This window comes from Chroicocephalus ridibundus, chromosome 1, assembly GCF_963924245.1.
Source record: "Chroicocephalus ridibundus chromosome 1, bChrRid1.1, whole genome shotgun sequence".
Lineage (NCBI taxonomy): Eukaryota > Metazoa > Chordata > Aves > Charadriiformes > Laridae > Chroicocephalus > Chroicocephalus ridibundus.
In genome coordinates, this window is record NC_086284.1 from 66,140,915 (window position 1) to 66,160,137 (window position 19,223).

The window sequence follows — 19,223 nt, forward strand, 5'->3', positions numbered from 1 at the left end:
GGTGTTTTCTTTTGGTCTAACTAGCTAAATTTTTCTGTAAAGGGGGAAGAGTATCTAATGATTGTTATTAAGATCCTCAAGAAGTAAATAATTTAAACCAAGTAACTAGTCAGCACCAGAATAAGCTCATACACCCCATCAATACTTAGGAGAGTATTTTCACAAATAAGTCCCTCTGACTTCTTAGGCGTGATTCTAAAAGGAGACCTGCAGAACAGCTTCAGCAGGCAGGCCTGGGAACAGGGATTCATAATTTTGCTGGACAGTAGGAATCATTCTCACTAATAGCAGCGAGTTTCTCACACTTGGGCTAAATTCTTCCTGTTGCACACATGACAACTATCTGTTACCACTTTCTGCTCCACATGGGTTTATGGCTTGTCACCTTTCTCCTTGCCCACATCTCCTTATTTAAGAAAAGCTAAACTTTATTTTCTATTATGTTGTCTAACATATTAGCGTAATTACATTCAAAATGCCTTTTTTTTTTTTTTCCAAACCTGTGTTTAACTTGAAGATTGTAGTATTTGTTGTGGATGGTTTTGGAACTGAAGGGGGACTGTGTGTCTGACTGCTTGCTCGTCCTTCCCAAATACATCTTTTATTCAACCAAGTGATACAACCTCTCTGTACAAGTATTGGCATTGTACTTTTTTTAAATTGCAGATCTCATCTCAACCCTTAGCTGGATTGTATACGTACTATCGTTATTTACCTGTCATCGTTTTCGCCTTTTTTGTTGATGGTGAAGGTTTCCCTGCTGTTTGTATTCTAGATAGGCGTCCGAAAAGTGTTTCTTAAGTACTGGCAAGCTGACCATCTCAACGATTTGTGCCTTCAGCTTCAGAAGAAAATTATAACCTGCCAAAAAGGTAACAATTACAGAACAAGTATTCCTGAGCTGTCACTTAATACCCTGAGCAGAATATTGCATAAGAAAAAAAAAAAAATCTCCTCCTTGAGTAGTTGCTACAGACTATTTCCAGCTAACTATTTATACAGATTTTTTGAGATTATATTAACGTTGGTCATGCTTGCACTTTCTGTCTGCCAAACATAATTTTACAGCAAACAGTTGACTGTAATTAAAACTTAGGGATCTTGAATATTTCCTTTCTAAAGTATGTTCAGTGATTTTTCAAGGCATTAATATAACCTTTAACAACTTCTGCCAATCAGCATAACAACGATACAAAATTGCAATGTGTTAAAATATATCGACAGTGGATACAAAGTGAATAATTTAATATGTTTATCCCCTTTTCTTACAGCTTTCATATTTAACTGCTAGTTTTTTACATTTATGCATTTCCCCCAGCTTTTATGCCTGCATTTTTACCAAGGTCACACTGCCACATTTTTTGGCACATTTTTAAAAGGAGGTATTATCCACTGCCTCCTGATTTCCTGTTACTTCTGTTCCATTTCCTATCAAAATCTCAAATAACTGCTGAAAATGTGAATATTGCTTTGTTTGGAGAAGCTTCCTTCACACAATGCATTATTTATCTAATTGGCTGATGTCTGCAACAATTCCCATTATCACGTTTTTAAAGGAAATTAGAAAGACAAAGATTTGTCTTGGGCTGTTGTTTTTTTTAATCAGATACATAATATTGCATATAAGAATATATAAACCCCTTTCATTTTAACTATCTGTTCTTCACTGTGAGGGTATAGTGAAAAAGAGGAGACGAAGAGAAAACTTGAAGTGGAATCGAAATCATGGCAGTTCAGGAATGAATGTGGAGAGTGACAGTTAACACAGGCCACAGTGCAGCCGAGTGTGTAACATTCACACATTTAGAAAAGCAACAGTGATTTATCCTCTTTCCCTTCTCATGCTGACTTAACAAAGAAAGGAAACATTTACCTTTCTGAGTCTGATTTGCAAACAGAGTGCTTTAATATTACCCTGCATCCTCAGATAAGTCCATGTTATGCAGAGGTAAGAGAACAGACATCTGCCAAAAGAATGAAGATAATAAGTCTTCTTGGCTCCTTACTGAAATATTTCTTTTGGGTTTGCTTCTAGCGCTTCTTAATTAGGCTAACTTAAAAAGTCATTTTCACCAAAACTATGCTTTCAAAGCTTTTATCAAAGCTATCACTCATCTACATGTTTTTTATGGTCTGGGAAACCCGAGAAAATCAAGAACTTGCATGACATCCATTTGACTACATTAGCGCATCAAATAAGCTGCCCTTTGCAAACAAGTACAACTGTAAACTTGCCAGAGCTCTCTGGAAGGTTGGGAATAGCATAGGGAACTTGTGCATTGTTCTTATGTAATCCTAAAATTGGGACCCATAGGCTTTTAAACTGGGATGGTGAAGTTTAGTGAGTAATATTAGTCCTACTGCATATTCACATTTTTTTCCCTCATCCTTTGCATCCAGAGGACTTTGGAAGCCAAATCTTTCTTGATAGTGAATTGACTAATTGCAAAACTAGTCAATAATTTCTGTATCAGGCTTAAATATACCTTATATATACCTGTATAAGGACTTAACTTAAAGGGAAAACAGGTCTTGTCCAAAATTCTTATCAACTGTTTTTACTTCATTCTTACTAGCAATCCCTTTATCATTCCCATAAATTTGGGCAAAACCAAACCAAAACAAACCAGATAAGTCTTCTTTTGTTATCCGGAAAGTTAACTTACGCAGGCAAAGAAAGGGGTCAAACTAAACTGAAAACATGCGTAGAAACACTTTTTATTTAAAAACAGATCTGTGAGTCTAGGGATTTTGTGGTATTTTTTTTCACAGGTATGAGGACTCCATATGGGAAGTTTTGACCTTGTTGAATCACTGAGAAAGTTATTTGTACCTGTAGGAAAATCCGTCATGCTGAATTTCTTCCATTAGAGTTTATGTAGATTAAGAATTAACTTTAATGTATACACAATATTTAATACATTTCTCATGTAACCCACATCCATGGTCTACTTGAATTTCGATTATTCTGATCTTTATCCTTAGATGAACTGTAAAGAAGTAGATATTCTTCTGCCCTGTGGGTGCTAACCTCAATTATTTTAATTTGCATAAGTAAGAATTTTTTTAGATCTACATAAATGAGGAGCAAGTTCAGAAGACAATCTTAGTACCCATACAGTAGTAGATGCAACTGAGCAGTAAAGGTCTAGGAGATGACAACTTCATTTCACAGCAGTTTTTGAGGTTATGAAATTGGGTTTTTTGTTCTGTTTTGAACTGAAGACAAAACTTTTCAAATGTTCTCATAGAGAAGCAAATGTGGTGAAATGTCCATCTTCTAATGAAAACCTGAGCTACTCAGCTCTTGAAAATCCCTGCAAAAGAAAAGAAGGGTGTCTGTCTGCCAGCCCTTCCTGACAAAACTTTGTTGAACGTTTCTTCAAAACATCTCAATTTTGGTGAAAGTGTTTAGTTCAGAGTAGCTGTACAGTCTCTAAATGCCTCAGCTGGCTGTACTGGATATGATTTTACTGGCCATCCTAGCAGGCTACTCTGCATCGTTGATGCCTGTTGACAATCCTACCAGAGGACTGACCTCTGTATTTCCTTTTCCTAACCAACCTTAGCGGTGCTACCAACCTTTTTTTTTGTCAAGGTAAAAGTACGCACATACACACACACTTAGAAAATGTTACTTTAAAATACAGGCCTTTCTCCAAAGTCATCCAGGATTTGATGCTTAACCATTTGTCAAATACCCTATCTGCTCTGAAGCAGATAAGTTTAAAGAAAATACTGGAAGTGAGGGAATAAATTTTTATTATTAAGCTCTTTTGAATTTTTCATACTTGTGAGCAGTGAACTCTTGATAATGTTCTATGCATGTATTCATTACCTTTGCAACAGTGAAATTATGAATTCAGGCTCAGTAACGTGTATATCCAATGTGAATACTCTCATAAAATTGTCAACAAGTAACTGTACTATTAGTTTCCTTTTCAACTAAATTGGGTAAGTGCAATAATGTTTCAGGGTTTAAAGAAGTCACATTTTATAGAATGTAACTAAAGGGATTGAAAATGGCATGGCTGGCTGTGATTATAAAAATGTAAACCTTCAAAGTTGTCTATTATAAATAATCTCAAAGTACCTGAACTTGAATGTTTCCAAACCCATTGGTTTGGAAAAATTGGAAAGGAGCCGTATTAGTATGTTAATGTATGTTTACCTCTCTTATATTACATCAGCTGGGCACCGAGAGTGTCTAGAAAAAATCTTACTTTAAATATCTAAATAAGGTCACAGAAGGTGGTAGAAAATACCTTTGTTTGTCCTTACATTGTCCTCTGTTTTAGCTGTTTATTTTATTTAATAACATTTTACAATCACAAAAGACTAATTGTATCTTTCTCTGTTTACATTTTTCCTTTAGATTAGTTCAGCTTGACTCTTTGTCATTTGATGTTGTTCTGCAGTGTTCCCAAGACTGAAACTTAATTGTTTTGTTAAAAAGGCCTATTGCATTTTAGCATATTTTTACTTTCCAGTCTTAATATTAACATTTTCAGTATTTTCCCCCAAACATCACAGGCTATTGCCTGCTGACTTCACTTATGAAAAACTTTCAGTCACCAGAATGAGAGTAACCATAATAAGCAATGATGAAGTTCGACCTATTTTTGGTACGTCTAAGTTGATGTACTGAAAGTCAACAATATTTCAGGCAACAGGCAAATAACTCTAAAACACGTTCTTCCCTGTGAAGTTCACAGCAGTTATTCCAGATCTGGAAAGAATAAGGATCTTGTGGAACTTTAAAAAAAATAAACCCTCTCAAATAAAGCACCTTTAGTTAGTGTATCTCTTCCTTCTATGCCTAAACATATGCTCAGAGAGTACTAATACCACCCTGTTGCAGGTGGAGTGATTAATTTGATGCTGAATTCATCACAGCCATGGAGGTCCCTGTGCCTTGTGTTTCTAATCAGCTGGGTACTTCTGAAAATTCAGGGGACTAGGTGGTATTTAGGTTGAGTAGAATTTGTTGCAATGAATCTACGTACTTTGGAAAGTGGTACAGAAAGCTATTATTGGAGGTACACCAAAATCCTCTCCCACCATAGGGCTGACAAAGAGTGTGAAAAATAGGCCTAATTAATAGACACATAAAGCTGATGCAATGCAGATGAAAATTTTAAACTGAGAAATGCAGACGTGAAGTGACAGATAAGTTTCAGAAATTTGCATTAAATTAATCTAATTGTTTTTGCTAAAAGGAAATGAGACACAAATGGTCTATAAGTCTCATTAGAAAGATCTTGTGTGGCTTTTGATTTTTTTAGGTACACCAAAATATTTGAAGCATTTTTTTAAGTCAACCAAAAAGCAAACAATCATTTAATTCCTACTGCACTCAATGCAACAATCATTTCTTCAGGGTTTTATTCTGAAACAAACGAGCTTTTGACCTCTGCAGTGTAAATGTGTGCTTTCACAATCTGTAGCCTACATCCGAGTTTCCATTTGCAATGTAATAAAAAATAACGCTCAGTGAAGGTAAACATTTTGAGTTATGATAGCTCAAATTTATGAATTAATTTACTATCACTACTTTGTTCTAATCACTGACAGCAGAAAACAGGAAGAGCTCCATTTTAGTATGTTATTTGTATGCCGTCACATTCTTTCGAGCTTTATGTAAGAGGTTGACTGAACATGCTTGCTCGTATTTACAGCAGAACACACAGTAATATTAAGTTATTCACTAATTAATTAGTTGTCTTGCTCTGGTCCCTAATTTTTTCTTCTGTTATGGTAGTTGTAAGAGGATTTTTAGCTCGTCAGCGCTTGCTAAAGAAGATGAGCATCAAACAGCAAGAGGTCACCTCAATCAAAAGCTTCTTGCAGAACGCTGAGGATATGGGATTGAAAACATACGATGCCTTGGTCATTCAAAATGCTTCTGACATTGCTCGGGAAAATGACCGGCTCCGCAATGAGATGAACGCTGCTTACCACAGGGAAAAGTTAGAGGCTAGAAACAGACCAGAAGAAGGCCACAAAAGGTAAGATGAGGAAACATCCACTATGAAGAATTAAAACATTTCTTCAATTTTAGTGATTTCCTTCCCTGCTTAGAAAGTCACAGAAATGACTGAGGAATTGCAAGAGGATTCTCAAGTATATACTCAATCCAAATAAATGCTAGACACTATTTTTTTCGGCATATCAGGTAATTAAGTCTACAAACTTAAGGACACCTCTTATATCCTATTCAGAGGACACTGAGCCTTTTAGAAACTTATTCAAGGCATTTATTTTTTACAGAAATATTTTTAAATTCTAAGATAAATAGATTATAGTTGAACTTTCATCAATCCAAATGAACAAAAGAAGAATTCCTCTAACTTAAAATTCCAACATTGGAAAATGGCCAAGGTAATGAAAAACAGCTAGGGAGGTGTTAAAACACAAGAAAGTCCAGACTAAGAAATCTTGATTGCGCATTGAACTAGACAGATTGATTGTGAGGAGGATTCTTTCCTCTTATTTAAAAAGAGGCAAATGTTTTTTGTTGAACTCCCATCGCAGCTTTCAGGAGTGCCGACTTTACAAACCCAGCGAATGCTGGAGAGGCTTTCTCTAGGAACTGAGACTCTGATCTCTTTTCTCTCAGACACCTGAGTGAGCAGAGGTAGCATTGCAGTTAATAGGCATGTGTCTATAGCAGGAATGTGTCTATAACTTGCTGGACATATAAATGTTTATTTTTCCACAGGAACTTAATTTTCGTCCAGAACAACTCCCTTTGCTTTCATTGCTTTTGTCAGTGACTTTTATTAAAGTGAAAATGGCAGTGCATCTGCTTAATTAGCTCCAAATATCCCAGTGATTACATATTGAAGGAAATGCCTTTGTAGGAAAGACTGTAATTAAACATTACAGTGAAAACAAATTATCCACTGAGCACCATGCTTTCATCTTTAGCTATTTCATTTACTACGTGGGCAGCTGGCTATATCCTGTGCATGAATTCCAGCTCTGCTGGTGATCTGCCATGCAGAAATACAATTTAAAAAAACAAAATGCTTGGGGATTTGTTTGTAAAATGATGGTATATACATCTTCTATCTAAAAATTGCCTCTCTAAGTTCAAAGGTTTTCAACATTTTGATTTTTTGGAGGAATAAAATGTTAGAAGAATTTTTGTTAAAAAAAAATCATTTTGTTGGAAGCAGCTGATAAACCTAATTTCTCAATATGTATTGAAATAGCAAAAGAAAAAGAGAAAATTGGAATAGTTAAAACTCCAAAACTGCCATTGAAATGACTAAACATAATGTCATAATTAATATTATTAAAATTATAACTAATAATTAAGCTTAAACAGGAAGATATATAGATATGTGGGTGGAATTGTTCAAGCAGCCAATGTAGCTGGTTAAAAAGGTCATCTAATATTTTAGAGATTTGCATTATCTAAATAGAATTTATAGTTGTCTTTTTAGAAAATAATGATAAAGGCTCAGCATTTGCTGCCTCAGTAAGTTTCTATTAAAATGGATTTCCCAGAAATTATCATTCAGATTGAAAACCCAGCTTTTGATTGTGTGTAACAATCAAAGTGTGAACAATGCACTCAGTGAATGTCTGATCAACAATATGAAACTGCTTAAGGAAGGCTGCATTTGTGTGAAAAAGGGCCAGTGTCCTGATTTATCATGAAACAGGAAATGGAAGAAAGCTAGCAGCTTGCTCTGGATTTGTTTGTCAGAAGATTACTACACACATCCCCTTGGCACGGTAGGGGAGTTGTGAGATTGTTTACCAAAAAGCTGTTGTTATGTTTGCATGAACAGGTTCATTGTTATCGCTTGAATAATGCATCTGGGCCTCTTTTCTGTGTTTTCAGAGCCGAAGACAAGGGTGGGAAGGTCTCTGAGGACAGCTTTGCCGGCTGTCGAACGCCTAAGCACTTTCATTCCAGCTCCGTCCCTGTCCCCATGGCAGTGGACGGCTTGGTACATTCTGTGGCTGGGTCATCCATCAGATCCCCCTCCCTGCACTCTGTGTTCAGCATGGACGACAGCAATAGCCTGCCATCACCAAGGAAACAGCCTCCTCCCAAACCAAAGAGGGACCCCAACACACGACTGAGCGCTTCGTACGAGGCTGTTAGTGCTTGCTTGTCGGCAGCTTCTAAGGAAACCGCTAATGAAGGTTAGGCATAAAGGGAGAAACAGTCGCAAATGTTATTGATTTATTCTTTTCCCTTTGATCCTTTTAAACACAGTCAAGCGCCTTTGAAAAGTCCCGCTTCCCCGAAATATTTCAGTGGCAGTAAATAAAATCCGTCAATTTGTCATTGGTTTCCACATCAGCAAATAATACTCACGTGTTTTAATTGCCTAGTTTGTCAACAACCAAAACCTATTTGCAGAACTCTCTCTCCGGAGACAAATGATCTCTGTCAACTTGGGCCATTCTACCCCACTGACCGTTTTATTTCCCCTTTTAAACTGTATGTTAAAATACCTTGCATCACTAAAACAGAATGCTCAGATCTTGAATTTCACCAAGTTAAACATTAAACTTTCTCCTACTTTTTCTCTATGTTCACATGAATAACTTATGCATTCAGTGGTTTATATTTGTGCCAAAACTTGCTTACAGTGAATTTTTTTGTTTAGAAGGAAAGTGCTATGAAAGTTCCAAAGCGTCTCAATGCATTATAGTGGATATAGAATGGTTTTGTGTTCAGTTGTTCTATTCTCCTTCACCCTTTAAATGAATGAGTAGAAGATGAAGGGGGGAGCGCATTCTACTTTTCCTTCATAAGTCTGACTTGTCATGCTTTGTGTAAAGGATCCTCTAGGCTTACCAGGGAAGATCCGTCAGGTTGTGTTTAAAGCTATGTATAACCATTCTCTAATCCTGCATACCGTGGATGGAAACCTTTGCAGCTCCCTCTTGCAAAATAATTACTGCAAAATAATATTCTCCTGTCCAGTTCATTAGATGCAAGTCCATTTTTCTTACCCTCGTCCTTGCTCGTTCAAGCTCTGCGTAAGGAGAGATGAACTGTGTCCAATATACTTTCAAACTAGTGTAGCTTAAGGAGCTCTGTAGTGGTTTCGGTTTTCAGTGCCCAGGTCTGCACGACATGATTGATTTGACCAAAAAGCTCTAGCAGAGGTTTTTGAAAGAACGACAATTTATATATGTATGTGTGGTCTTAACACCAATGCTTGTATATACTCACAAAACAACTTTGGAATTCTTCGCATACGCATGAAACAATAGGGCCAGTTTCCCTGCTATATACTCATTTTCCAAGAATTGTGTCAGTTTCCTGAGTCTTTGTCCAAAATCAGCTCTGATTTACACCACTGAATTTTGATCTTGAAAGACCAATCACCTAGGTATCTAGTCTCTACACTCCATATGTGCCTGGAGGCTATGAAAAGACATCTAGTTCAGTTAACTGTATACTCAATTGGGGAATTGCCCTTAGGCTATGGGATTTCCTAACTTTATAAATTATTTCCACTCCTGTAGTACAAAAGAAGAAGAGATAGGCATAATATCTGCCTATAATTAGTGTTTTATACATATTACATAAAAGCGGGGTGCTTCAGTTACTGGCAATAACATACGAGTCAAAGTAGCACCATGCTAAAACTCCTAGTTAGGATCATGCCCCTCTCCCTTGGTGCAAAAGGAGTATCAAGCACATATTTCCACATGTTAGAGACCTTGCAGTGAACACTGGGATTCGAAAGATACCTCCTCAGGTGTTAGTTCTCATCTTTTAGTGACAGTAGAGATTACCAAAACAGATTATATGCCCAGGTAGCAAAGGCTTGTGGTTTAGGAGCTGAAAGTTCTGCATTTTGTTCCTTGAAATATTTATACTTTTGACTGAATCCCTGTGTTTGTGACTGCTGCTCATTGCAAAACTGTGTGGGCAACATTTGAAGGCCTAAAGTACTGGGCCTACGTAAGAAAAAAACTGACTTTGATCTGTTAGTAACACAGACCTTTCTCACTTTCCTAGTACTGACCCGTCCAAGGCCACACAGTGATGACTATAGTACCATGAAAAAAATACCTCCCAGAAAACCAAAACGAAGTCCCAATACAAAACTTAGTGGCTCTTATGAAGAAATACCTGGCCAAAAGCCTGGGGATGTAAAACAGGCAAGCACAGTAGCTAAACCAGGCGTCTATGATACTGTGACAGTACAGAGAGCAGCTTCTGCTGATGGGCCACAACATGGTGTGTTGAGTCTCTATATGTCACAAGAAGAGGAGGAAAATGAGCCAGTCTATATTGAAATGGTAGGGAATGCAATGAAAAGCATTTCTGCTGAAGCAGAAAGCCCAGAACAAGGAGAGTCTGTGTATGAAGAAATGAAGTATTTTCTACCAGAAGAAGGAAGCAATGGTAGTGGAATAATTCCAGTAGTGACTGGATCTCCTCCTCTGTTGTTTGAAAGCAAAAAAATTGTTAATGTGGAAGATGGAACGTTGGATGGAAACAGTCAGGCAGCTTTGATCTACAAAGACTCATGTGACATTCCAGCCCCTTTCCCTAACTTGCTCCCCCACAGGCCCCCACTTCTTGTGTTTCCTCCAACCCCTGTCACATGTTCACCTGCTTCTGATGAATCACCTCTAACACCACTAGAAGTCAAAAAGCTTCCTGTCTTGGAAACCAACCTAAAATACCCTGTGCAGTCAGAAGGCTCAAGTCCATTATCACCACAGTACTCCAAAAGCCAGAAAGGGGAGAATGAAAGACCAGCATCTCCAGGCTTGGTTGTGTTCAATGTTTCCAGCAAAGTGACTCCTCCTTCCACACCACCTCCTCCTCTCCCACCACCCCCTCCTCCTGTACCACCTCCTATTTCCTACCGGGCTTCCACACATTTTGCATTTCCTCCAGAGACTTGTGCTAGTTTTCTGATTAATACAGGGAAAGCAGGTACAAACTCAGACCTGTCAAAAGTACCTCAGAGACCAAATCCTGCTCAGCTTGGATGCTCATCTTCTCCATTCTCCAAACTGCCTTATTCTCCAAAGGTGGCAAGAGCAGAGCACAGGAAATTGAACTCAAATTCGTCATCTTCATTTCCATACAGCCTTACAAACTCAAGGTCATTGACCAGTCCCCTTGATGAGTTAACTAGCTTGTTCAACTCAGGACGGAGTGTGCTAAGAAAATCTGCAGCAGGACGGAAGATCAGGGAGCCAGAAGGTAAGACAGATCTCTGTGCATCTCTATAGTGTACTAATTCTGCACCAAAAGTTTCTTACATTGGAAGCCGATAGACCAGATAAAAATACAAAACAAAGCATTGTTTGGGGTTTTTTTTGTAAAGAAAGATCTGTTGCAGTCATAAGAAACACATACATACATAAAATACATTGCATATAAAAATTACAGGTCTTCAGGTTTTCTCTGAGATGTCAACTTTTTTTTTTACCAAAATGTTTGTATTACACAAATTTAGATGGATTATTTTTAACATTCCAACTGTCTCAGTAAAATAAATACAGATGTTACATCATGTGAAAAGGAGTTTATGGTATCAATCTATAGAAATACTTTGAATGAAATATTTGTCTGGTAGATAGCATGCACTTTAGTTTGAAGACTTCCTTCTAAGGTTTCATTATTTCATTTCCATGAAATTCTGAATTTAGTGATACAGCCATTATTATTCTCCTAAATAAAGCTGAGAGAGAAGGTTGTGCAGCAAACTATATTTATTTCCCTTTTCTATCCTTTTATTCTTACCTTTCCTGTGATTTACAAACAGTTATGTACATACCCAGAGATTACTTGGTATCATGGCTGGAGAACATCTTTTGTATCTAGTGAAAAAGCCAACTATAAAAAGAAGCAAATTTACCATTTTGCTAGAGGTTTTTGAGACCACAGTCCTCAGACATTATCACTTAATTATTTGGCTTGTCCAGGTAATAAAGGGTTTAACATTGTTACTGGAAAAAGTCTCTGGATCTTATGAATACTGAAAATTCATCCTGATGTTAACAGATTCAATTAGCTGCTCTGTAAGGGTGAGATACTTCTCACCTCACTTTGTCCATCTCAAAGCATGAAGAGACAGTCCTTTTGAGGCTTTAATTATGTCTTTCTCCATTGGGTATGAGGAAAGCTAAGATGATTAAACTAGTAGAGTTGTAACTTCTAAGTGATTAAAGTTGAAGTAAATCCTGGTTCTGCGTATCAATTACAACACTGACTCCAGTCTTCACATTACTTTTCAGATTTTCTTTTTTTAAAGTATCCTATTGAAAATAGTCGGTGTACCGTATGCAGAAACTTCTCTCCCAAGTACTATCTCCCAAACACAAAATTCTGTGAATTTAAAATTCAGAATGATAAAACCTCTAGACTGTTTTCTCTGCTTCTTCACTTCTGTCTGTCCAAACGGGTTGTCTTAATGAAGAGCTGCGTGCAGCATATTCAAAATGGGCAATATGAAGCCCTGTTTTGGAAATATAAAATAAAACAGTAGAGAAGAGGATAGTTTATCTTATTCATTGTCCATTTTCTTAAATATATACTGCTCCATTGATTTCAGTATCATATCCTGACTTATGCAGCTATAATAGAACAGAAGCAGGTATTTGTGCATACTCTGGATATGCGTATGTCTGTCTGTGTGCCACCCTATCTCTCTGTCCCTATGAAGCCTCGCAGCCTTCAGCCAAAACCCCTTTCAACCAAATACAAGAAGGAGGTAAATGTCTCAAAACTTACTGAGTTTCTACAGGTTTAATGTAAGTTAGTGGCTGGGTGGAGACAACAGACTTGCACTGTGAGAAAGGCTCCTACCAGCTATCAGAGAAACTGTGGTGGACCGAACCCTTGTGAGCCCTCCAGGCCTTGAAAAAGCTTTAGCTGGACCTTGCATGTTCCTAGATGCTGAATTCAATCAGCCATGAGCTAAGAACTGAGACTTCATCAGTTCTCAACCTCAAGAAAATGCCTTGTTTGTTATCCTGAGTATATGAATTGATGAAATTTGTAAAGGAGATGTTGCAATAGTTTTGCTTGCTTTGGCAAAATCACTTGACAACATTCAATGCCTATAAATGTATGTAGAATGTTGTTTTGATTTATTTTGTTTCATTTTTTTTAAGTTGGGGGTCTTGTTTTATTGTATAGATAATACATTTTTATCCACTGGGAAGTAACTATGAAAGTCAGCTCTTTGGACATATCTTCTCAAGGCTCTCTCAATGTACCTGGTGAGGAAGCGTGGTAAGCCTATTCCAACCAAGTCACAAAACTGACCTTTACCTTAAAAAAATAAAAAAGTTTATTTGGGATGGAGGGTTTCTGCAAACTCAATTTTCAACTAAATGTGACCAAGACAGAGTTCAGCTTGGGTCTCCTGTGGGCTGGAGCTAGTGCATTAACAGAGGCTACCATAAAAAAACTCTAAATTTACCTTTCACGTGGAAAATGTTGTACTTCTAAATATTTCATCAAGGCAGCACTAAGTATGAAAGATCAAAGTTCAAGAAAGATATATGATAAAAAACCTGAATCAATATTTTATGAGCTGAGGAGCTACTGTATAATACTACTAAGTGCGGTTACATATGAATAGCTCAATGACGAGCAGATGGATTGAAAGTAACAAAGAAATGCAGGTGAATGTATGTGTGTGTTTTTACAATTTGCGTTTTTTCATGTATTCATGTGTTCAGATCATTTTTAGGGTAACAGTTGGAAAAAACATCTGTTGTTTAACCTCCGATGCAAAGAAATAAGATGGCAATCAGCCGAGTGGACTCCTATGTAAAACTAAAAGTTGTCCATGCCTTACATCCTGATTTTTTATCACCTATTGCCTAATGCATATTAAGTTCCTGGAAGACTCCTCCATTTCTTCTTTTTGTCATTTGTAGTATTTTATCTATAGGAGACAATATGGTAAAAAAAAAAAAATAATAGAAATTCATTAAAATTGAAGACATGGCCTAGAGCAGCACTCTGTAACGTGCAATTTCCTTTATTTCCATAAGTTGTAACCTACCAACAACCTTAACTAAAAACAGAAAGTAAAATTGTGGGCCATTTTGAAGTCAAGGAGAGTTAGCTGTGGGAATCAATAAGTTTCTGTGTGGGATCATCAGCCTTTGAGATAAAAGCCTCCTTGCCAATAAAAGTGCAATACAGACAGATCCCCCAATACGCCTCCCTCTTGCCTGGAGGAGCAATTTCAAGGCCTGAGAACGCTAATGTCATTTTGGCTCCTGACCTCTCCGTGGGAAATGTTCGTCCAGAATTACAGAATGGATTCGTGGTTTTTTGATGGACTGCGGACTTATTGTGAACCGAACTGAGAGCACTCTTCTTTCAAACAGGCAACAAACAAAATAATCAAATCAACAGTAGCATCTACTGGTTCAAGCAATGATCAGGATCATAGAGTATGCAATTTCTTGCAAAGTACTTTACATGTAATTGGAGAAGTTTTTTGCTCCGCAGAGCTGATAGTTTAAATAAGCAAAACTGTAACAGGTGAGAACCGAGATAAAGTGATTTCTCCAAGGTTGAAAAGAGTTGTCATTGAAGCTACAGCTGTTTTCTTAGACAGGGATTTCCTTTTACTCCATATAAAATGAGACTTGAGTGCAAATAAGCAATAATACACATGCACTCTTCTCCCTGACTTCTGGAAGTAGAAACGAGTTTTCATGACAAATAGAAACTGAATGGTTGTGTGAAGAGGCCTTACTCAGATATTTCTAGACAGGACCTTAGATTTGAAACTAGACTTCATGAAACCCAACTTAATGCCTTAATCACAAAACCACGCTTTCTATCAGAATGTACAAATGTTTTTAACTATTCAACATATAAGACATTCGTTATATAAGGAAGAGAGAATTACATGTTTAAGCATTTCATGTTGAATATTTTTGGAGCAAGGATGGACTTTTCCTCAACATGGATGAATGATACTCAGATTGCTAGGTTGTAGTGTTATTTCTCTTGATTGGTATACAGTTGATATTAAATTATTCCATACAAAGGGGAATCGTTTCAGCTTCAGAACAAAAGATGGAATAATTCCCAGCCCATCATCCATGCTCAGATTGGCAGAGTGATTATTCGTGTGGATTCTAAAGTGAAAGGAGCAAAGGAAATATGATTTTTCCCTTAACCTGGATGAATTTCCTTACCATCAGCCTATTCAAATAAAGACTTAATGCCTTCTCTCCTTCCTGCTTGTTAAGAAAACATTGGCATGGATGCTTGATTTCTCTGTCTGAGCAAAAGATATTGTAAAAGATTGCAACCCTGGATTTAGGTGCCTGAGAAATAAAGGAAGACCTTTCTTTTATGTAGGTCACCAATGCACAGGCTTTCAAGTTTTGTGAATTATTGTTACTGTTTCAATGCAAGTAGATCTGTATATGCAAGTCTACACATGCTTCAGTGACCTATTCCTTTCCAAAACAGTTTAGTAACTTCTATAGTAACAGCAGAAAAGGCATGCAAACAATAGTTAACAGAATATCAATACTGTTCAAATGTTTATGCAATATCTTTGGCATCCATTAACTATACAAATCCCTTCTTTACCTGCTTCCTCAGTGAGGTATTTCCAAGGCAGGTAACTTCACATATCGGTGAATTATTCCGCATTCCCCAGTTTAAGTGCTGAAAGTCACAGGAAGATAGTTACAGCTGACAAATAATACAAATATTTAGATGTGCCTAGTTGGGACTAAAGCTTCCCAAATATTCTTTATTGAAATTGGCTCAAAGTTGGAAAATAACAAGATTTAATGTGTATGTATGGGGAGTACTGTCCTGTCAAAGGCAGGCATCCCTTTGATAGCTAGTAAATAATTTCCCTCTATCAGCAGATTAGAGTAAGCTATTGTGCAGCTAACATCTCAACAGTGGATTGCAAATTAAATCCCCACTGGGGTTTCTGAGATAAAATCCCAGTCCCTTATCCTCTAAGCCACTCAGCTTTTCCTCTTAAGCAACTTAATAAAGATAATATTCATATCTGCATCTCCTTATTCCGACATTATATGGATACAATGTAATAGTTTTACTTTCTTTGTGGCAAAAGCTAACAACTTACAAAACATGAGTAATACAGAAAGCCATGTTGTCACCTTTTATCTTCTGTTACCTGTGAATGCTGGAGGATTGATTACATGAGGCATTGGACTCCCATACCATCTTTCAAGTAAAATTCTCAAAGCATTACAATTTTGATGAATTAAGTTTCACAACACTTCTCAGAAAGAGATTAATATCTTTTTACATAATTGCCTTAATTACCAGGGAGTGAGGGTGACTTTCTGTGACTAATTTTCAGATTAGATATCTAAACACAGGAGAGTCATCACTCTCTGATTCACTATGGACTACTTGCAGCTCTCAAGCTGAATATCTTGCAGTAGGTACAGAAACGTGGGAGAAAGCCAAAGCACTGCTAGTAAGAGTTTAATGCAAGTCATAAAAAAAAGGCCCATACTTGGCTAGCTGCAGGTGCCCTGTGCAGAAGATTACAAAGGAGGAGACAGAACTACTGGCAATATGGTTGCCATCCAGCCCATGCTGGGTGATTTTCCTGAGGAAATAATTGTGGTTTCCATTACTGCAGCAGAAAAAGGGGTTAGAAGAGTCTAGAGAAAGTATCCTCCGTTCCTGTTTGCAGAATATCTATGAACTTTTTTACAGCCTGAAAGATACCAGCTGCAGTCTTCTGTATAAGTTTGCATCTCTGTAGTCTTCATCTGTAAGTCTGTCATTATCTGAATAATTTCTCACAAAAAAGTTTTGTTGTTTTAGGATAAATACAATATACCAAGAAAAATTTTCCATTTCAGAATCTCTGAAAACTAGTATATTTTACTGCTGAAGAGTTTTTTGTGGTTTTGTTATGACAATTTTTTTTCACTGCAGCGTTTTTCTTTCTGATTGATTTCACTGCTTGCTCTTACAACCTAAAATAATGTAATGTGTAATTTGCTTTGGTTTTCTGTTCTGACATGGAAAAGAGGCTTTGTGTGTGATTACCATAAACAATTTTAACCTGAAGATTATTAGAAGAACAAATCAAGTCTCATTTGTATTTCAGGTGAAAAGAGAATGGATATTGTCATAAACATTTACTATATTTATTTTGCATTTTAAATACTTGTATTAAAAATAAATCAAATACTTAGCACTCCTCCATACATTTCCAAAGCCTGTATCCAGTCAAATAGATGTTGGAGGAGACTGTGCAGCCCCAGGATTACACAGGAAATATCACTGCTTTTTTTACATGGTCGTATACTGTAAGTAAGCCTTTTAGCGGCCTTCCAATACCTGAAGGGGGCCTACAAGAAAGCTGGGGAGGGACTGTTGGCAAGGGCATGTAGCTATAGGAGGAGGGGCAATGGCTTTAAACTAGAGCAGGGTAGGTTTAGATTAGACATTCCAAAGAAGTTCTTTACAGTGAGGGTGGTGAGACACTGGAACAGGGTGCCCAGAGAGGTGGTGGAGGCCCCATCCCTGGAGACATTCAAGGCCAGGCTGGATGAGGCTCTGAGCAACCTGATCTAGTGAAAGATGTCCCTGCTCACTGCAGGGGGGTTGGACTAGATGACCATTCAAGGTCCCTTCCAACCCAACACATTCTATTGTTCTATCTACAGCTGTCAGAAAAGGATCCTGGAGTAGACGGACCCTTGGTCTGACCCAGGACAGGCTCTCTCCTGTTCATACCTAGTCACTGCTTAACAGGAAGGAAGCTAAGGAGAAGTAATTGCACCAACTCTTCTGTTTTGTTTACATGGTCCGTTTCTGAGAACTGCAGGCGTTCCTTTTAAATTACCAATTCTTTTCTGCTTTCTTTGCATTGGGTTGGTTTTACTTTGTGTCGCCTTCATTCTGTCTGGTACTGGAGCACAATAACCACACCATACTGCTTCAGCTTACTGCATTTCAAGCCCATAGATTTTAAAAATATCCCGCTTTTAATAGTGACTTTGATCATTCAGATAGACATTTACAAGATTATTATTATTTTTGTAACAGTGTGATTCAACATCATTGTTCATGCATCATTGTGATGCAACATTCACCATCTGATGCAACATCATTGTTCCAAATTCAGCAATGGTTCAGAAAGTTGTCTCATTACTAACAGTGTTGTGGGCTTCTTTAAATAGTAAACAGTCTTCAGTATTTTTTATATGTAATCCAAGATGCATAGAACTTCATTTAGGAACCACTACATCACTAATTTTAAACGAAAGATACATTAATATGAGAAATGAGCCATATCTGAGAGAACAAGGAGGTTGAATTGTAGCACACTTTCATTCCTGATACCAGTCAAAAATATGGCCATTTGGCAGTAAATGTCATATCACTTGATTTTACAGGACTACAGGCATTTGGGATGTAGTGGGGATTGAAATTTGAACATACATTTGGGTGAAAGTCTCAAATTGAGTGAGAAATCTGTTCAGATGCTTTTAACTTGTTTACATCCATCTCGGCATTAAATCATCTTTTGCATAGAGCCTCAGTAGAGAACAATAATTCCATTTCACAGAAAATGTCAAGATTGTGACATTTGTTTTTGTTTTGCCCTGGAATGGAAATCAAGTATTCTGAAATTCTGGGCAGAAATAAATATTCTTTCGTGTCCAGTCTTTCAAAAATGTTTGGAAAGTATTGAAATGGTTTGCCTCACACATAGTAAAATTTTTCTTATTGGAAATGTTAACAATTAAATGTGTTGACTTTTTATTTTTGGACCTAGATAAGTTCAAGAGCGGCCATTTCAACACTGGTCAGGTTGATATTTAGGGCTAGGTCTACACAGCAACCAAAGATGTGTTATAAACAAACCAAGCTACTTCTAAACTCACTGGCTCAGGTATCCAAGATCAATGCAGTTGTGACTGCGCAAACTCCAGCCCCTCAGTGATGACTCAAAGTTCTTGGTAGGACTCGTGCAGCTCACCGTGAAACTCTATAGACCCTTGTGTGGATTGTGTTCCAGTTCCAGCATCGGCATTTTGTGGGGCTGGAGGGAGAAGCAAGAGAAGACAGCTAGAAAGAGACTGGGAAAAAGACTTGGTCATAAACATGAGGGTGCCCTGACCCTTGTGCTCTCTCCACACCACTGCACTCTGCTGTTGAGAGGGTAGGAGCACATTTGGAAGTGGATCACTGGAAGTAAGACTAGCAATTTGAGGCATCTGTCTTC

General features: G+C 37.4%; 1 protein-coding gene across 5 annotated transcripts in view; it reads left to right on the top strand.

Annotated features, from left to right (window-relative positions):
• Positions 1 to 19,223, top strand: part of MYO16 (myosin XVI) — a 406,659-nt gene that overhangs the window by 345,682 nt on the left and 41,754 nt on the right. For all 5 annotated transcript variants that reach the window (XM_063337500.1, XM_063337484.1, XM_063337493.1 and 2 more), the window contains exons 29-32: positions 776 to 872; positions 5,762 to 6,008; positions 7,856 to 8,163; positions 10,001 to 11,203. In XM_063337500.1, coding sequence (XP_063193570.1) covers positions 776 to 872; positions 5,762 to 6,008; positions 7,856 to 8,163; positions 10,001 to 11,203 — 1,855 coding nt within the window. The remainder of the gene's footprint in view (positions 1 to 775; positions 873 to 5,761; positions 6,009 to 7,855; positions 8,164 to 10,000; positions 11,204 to 19,223) is intronic.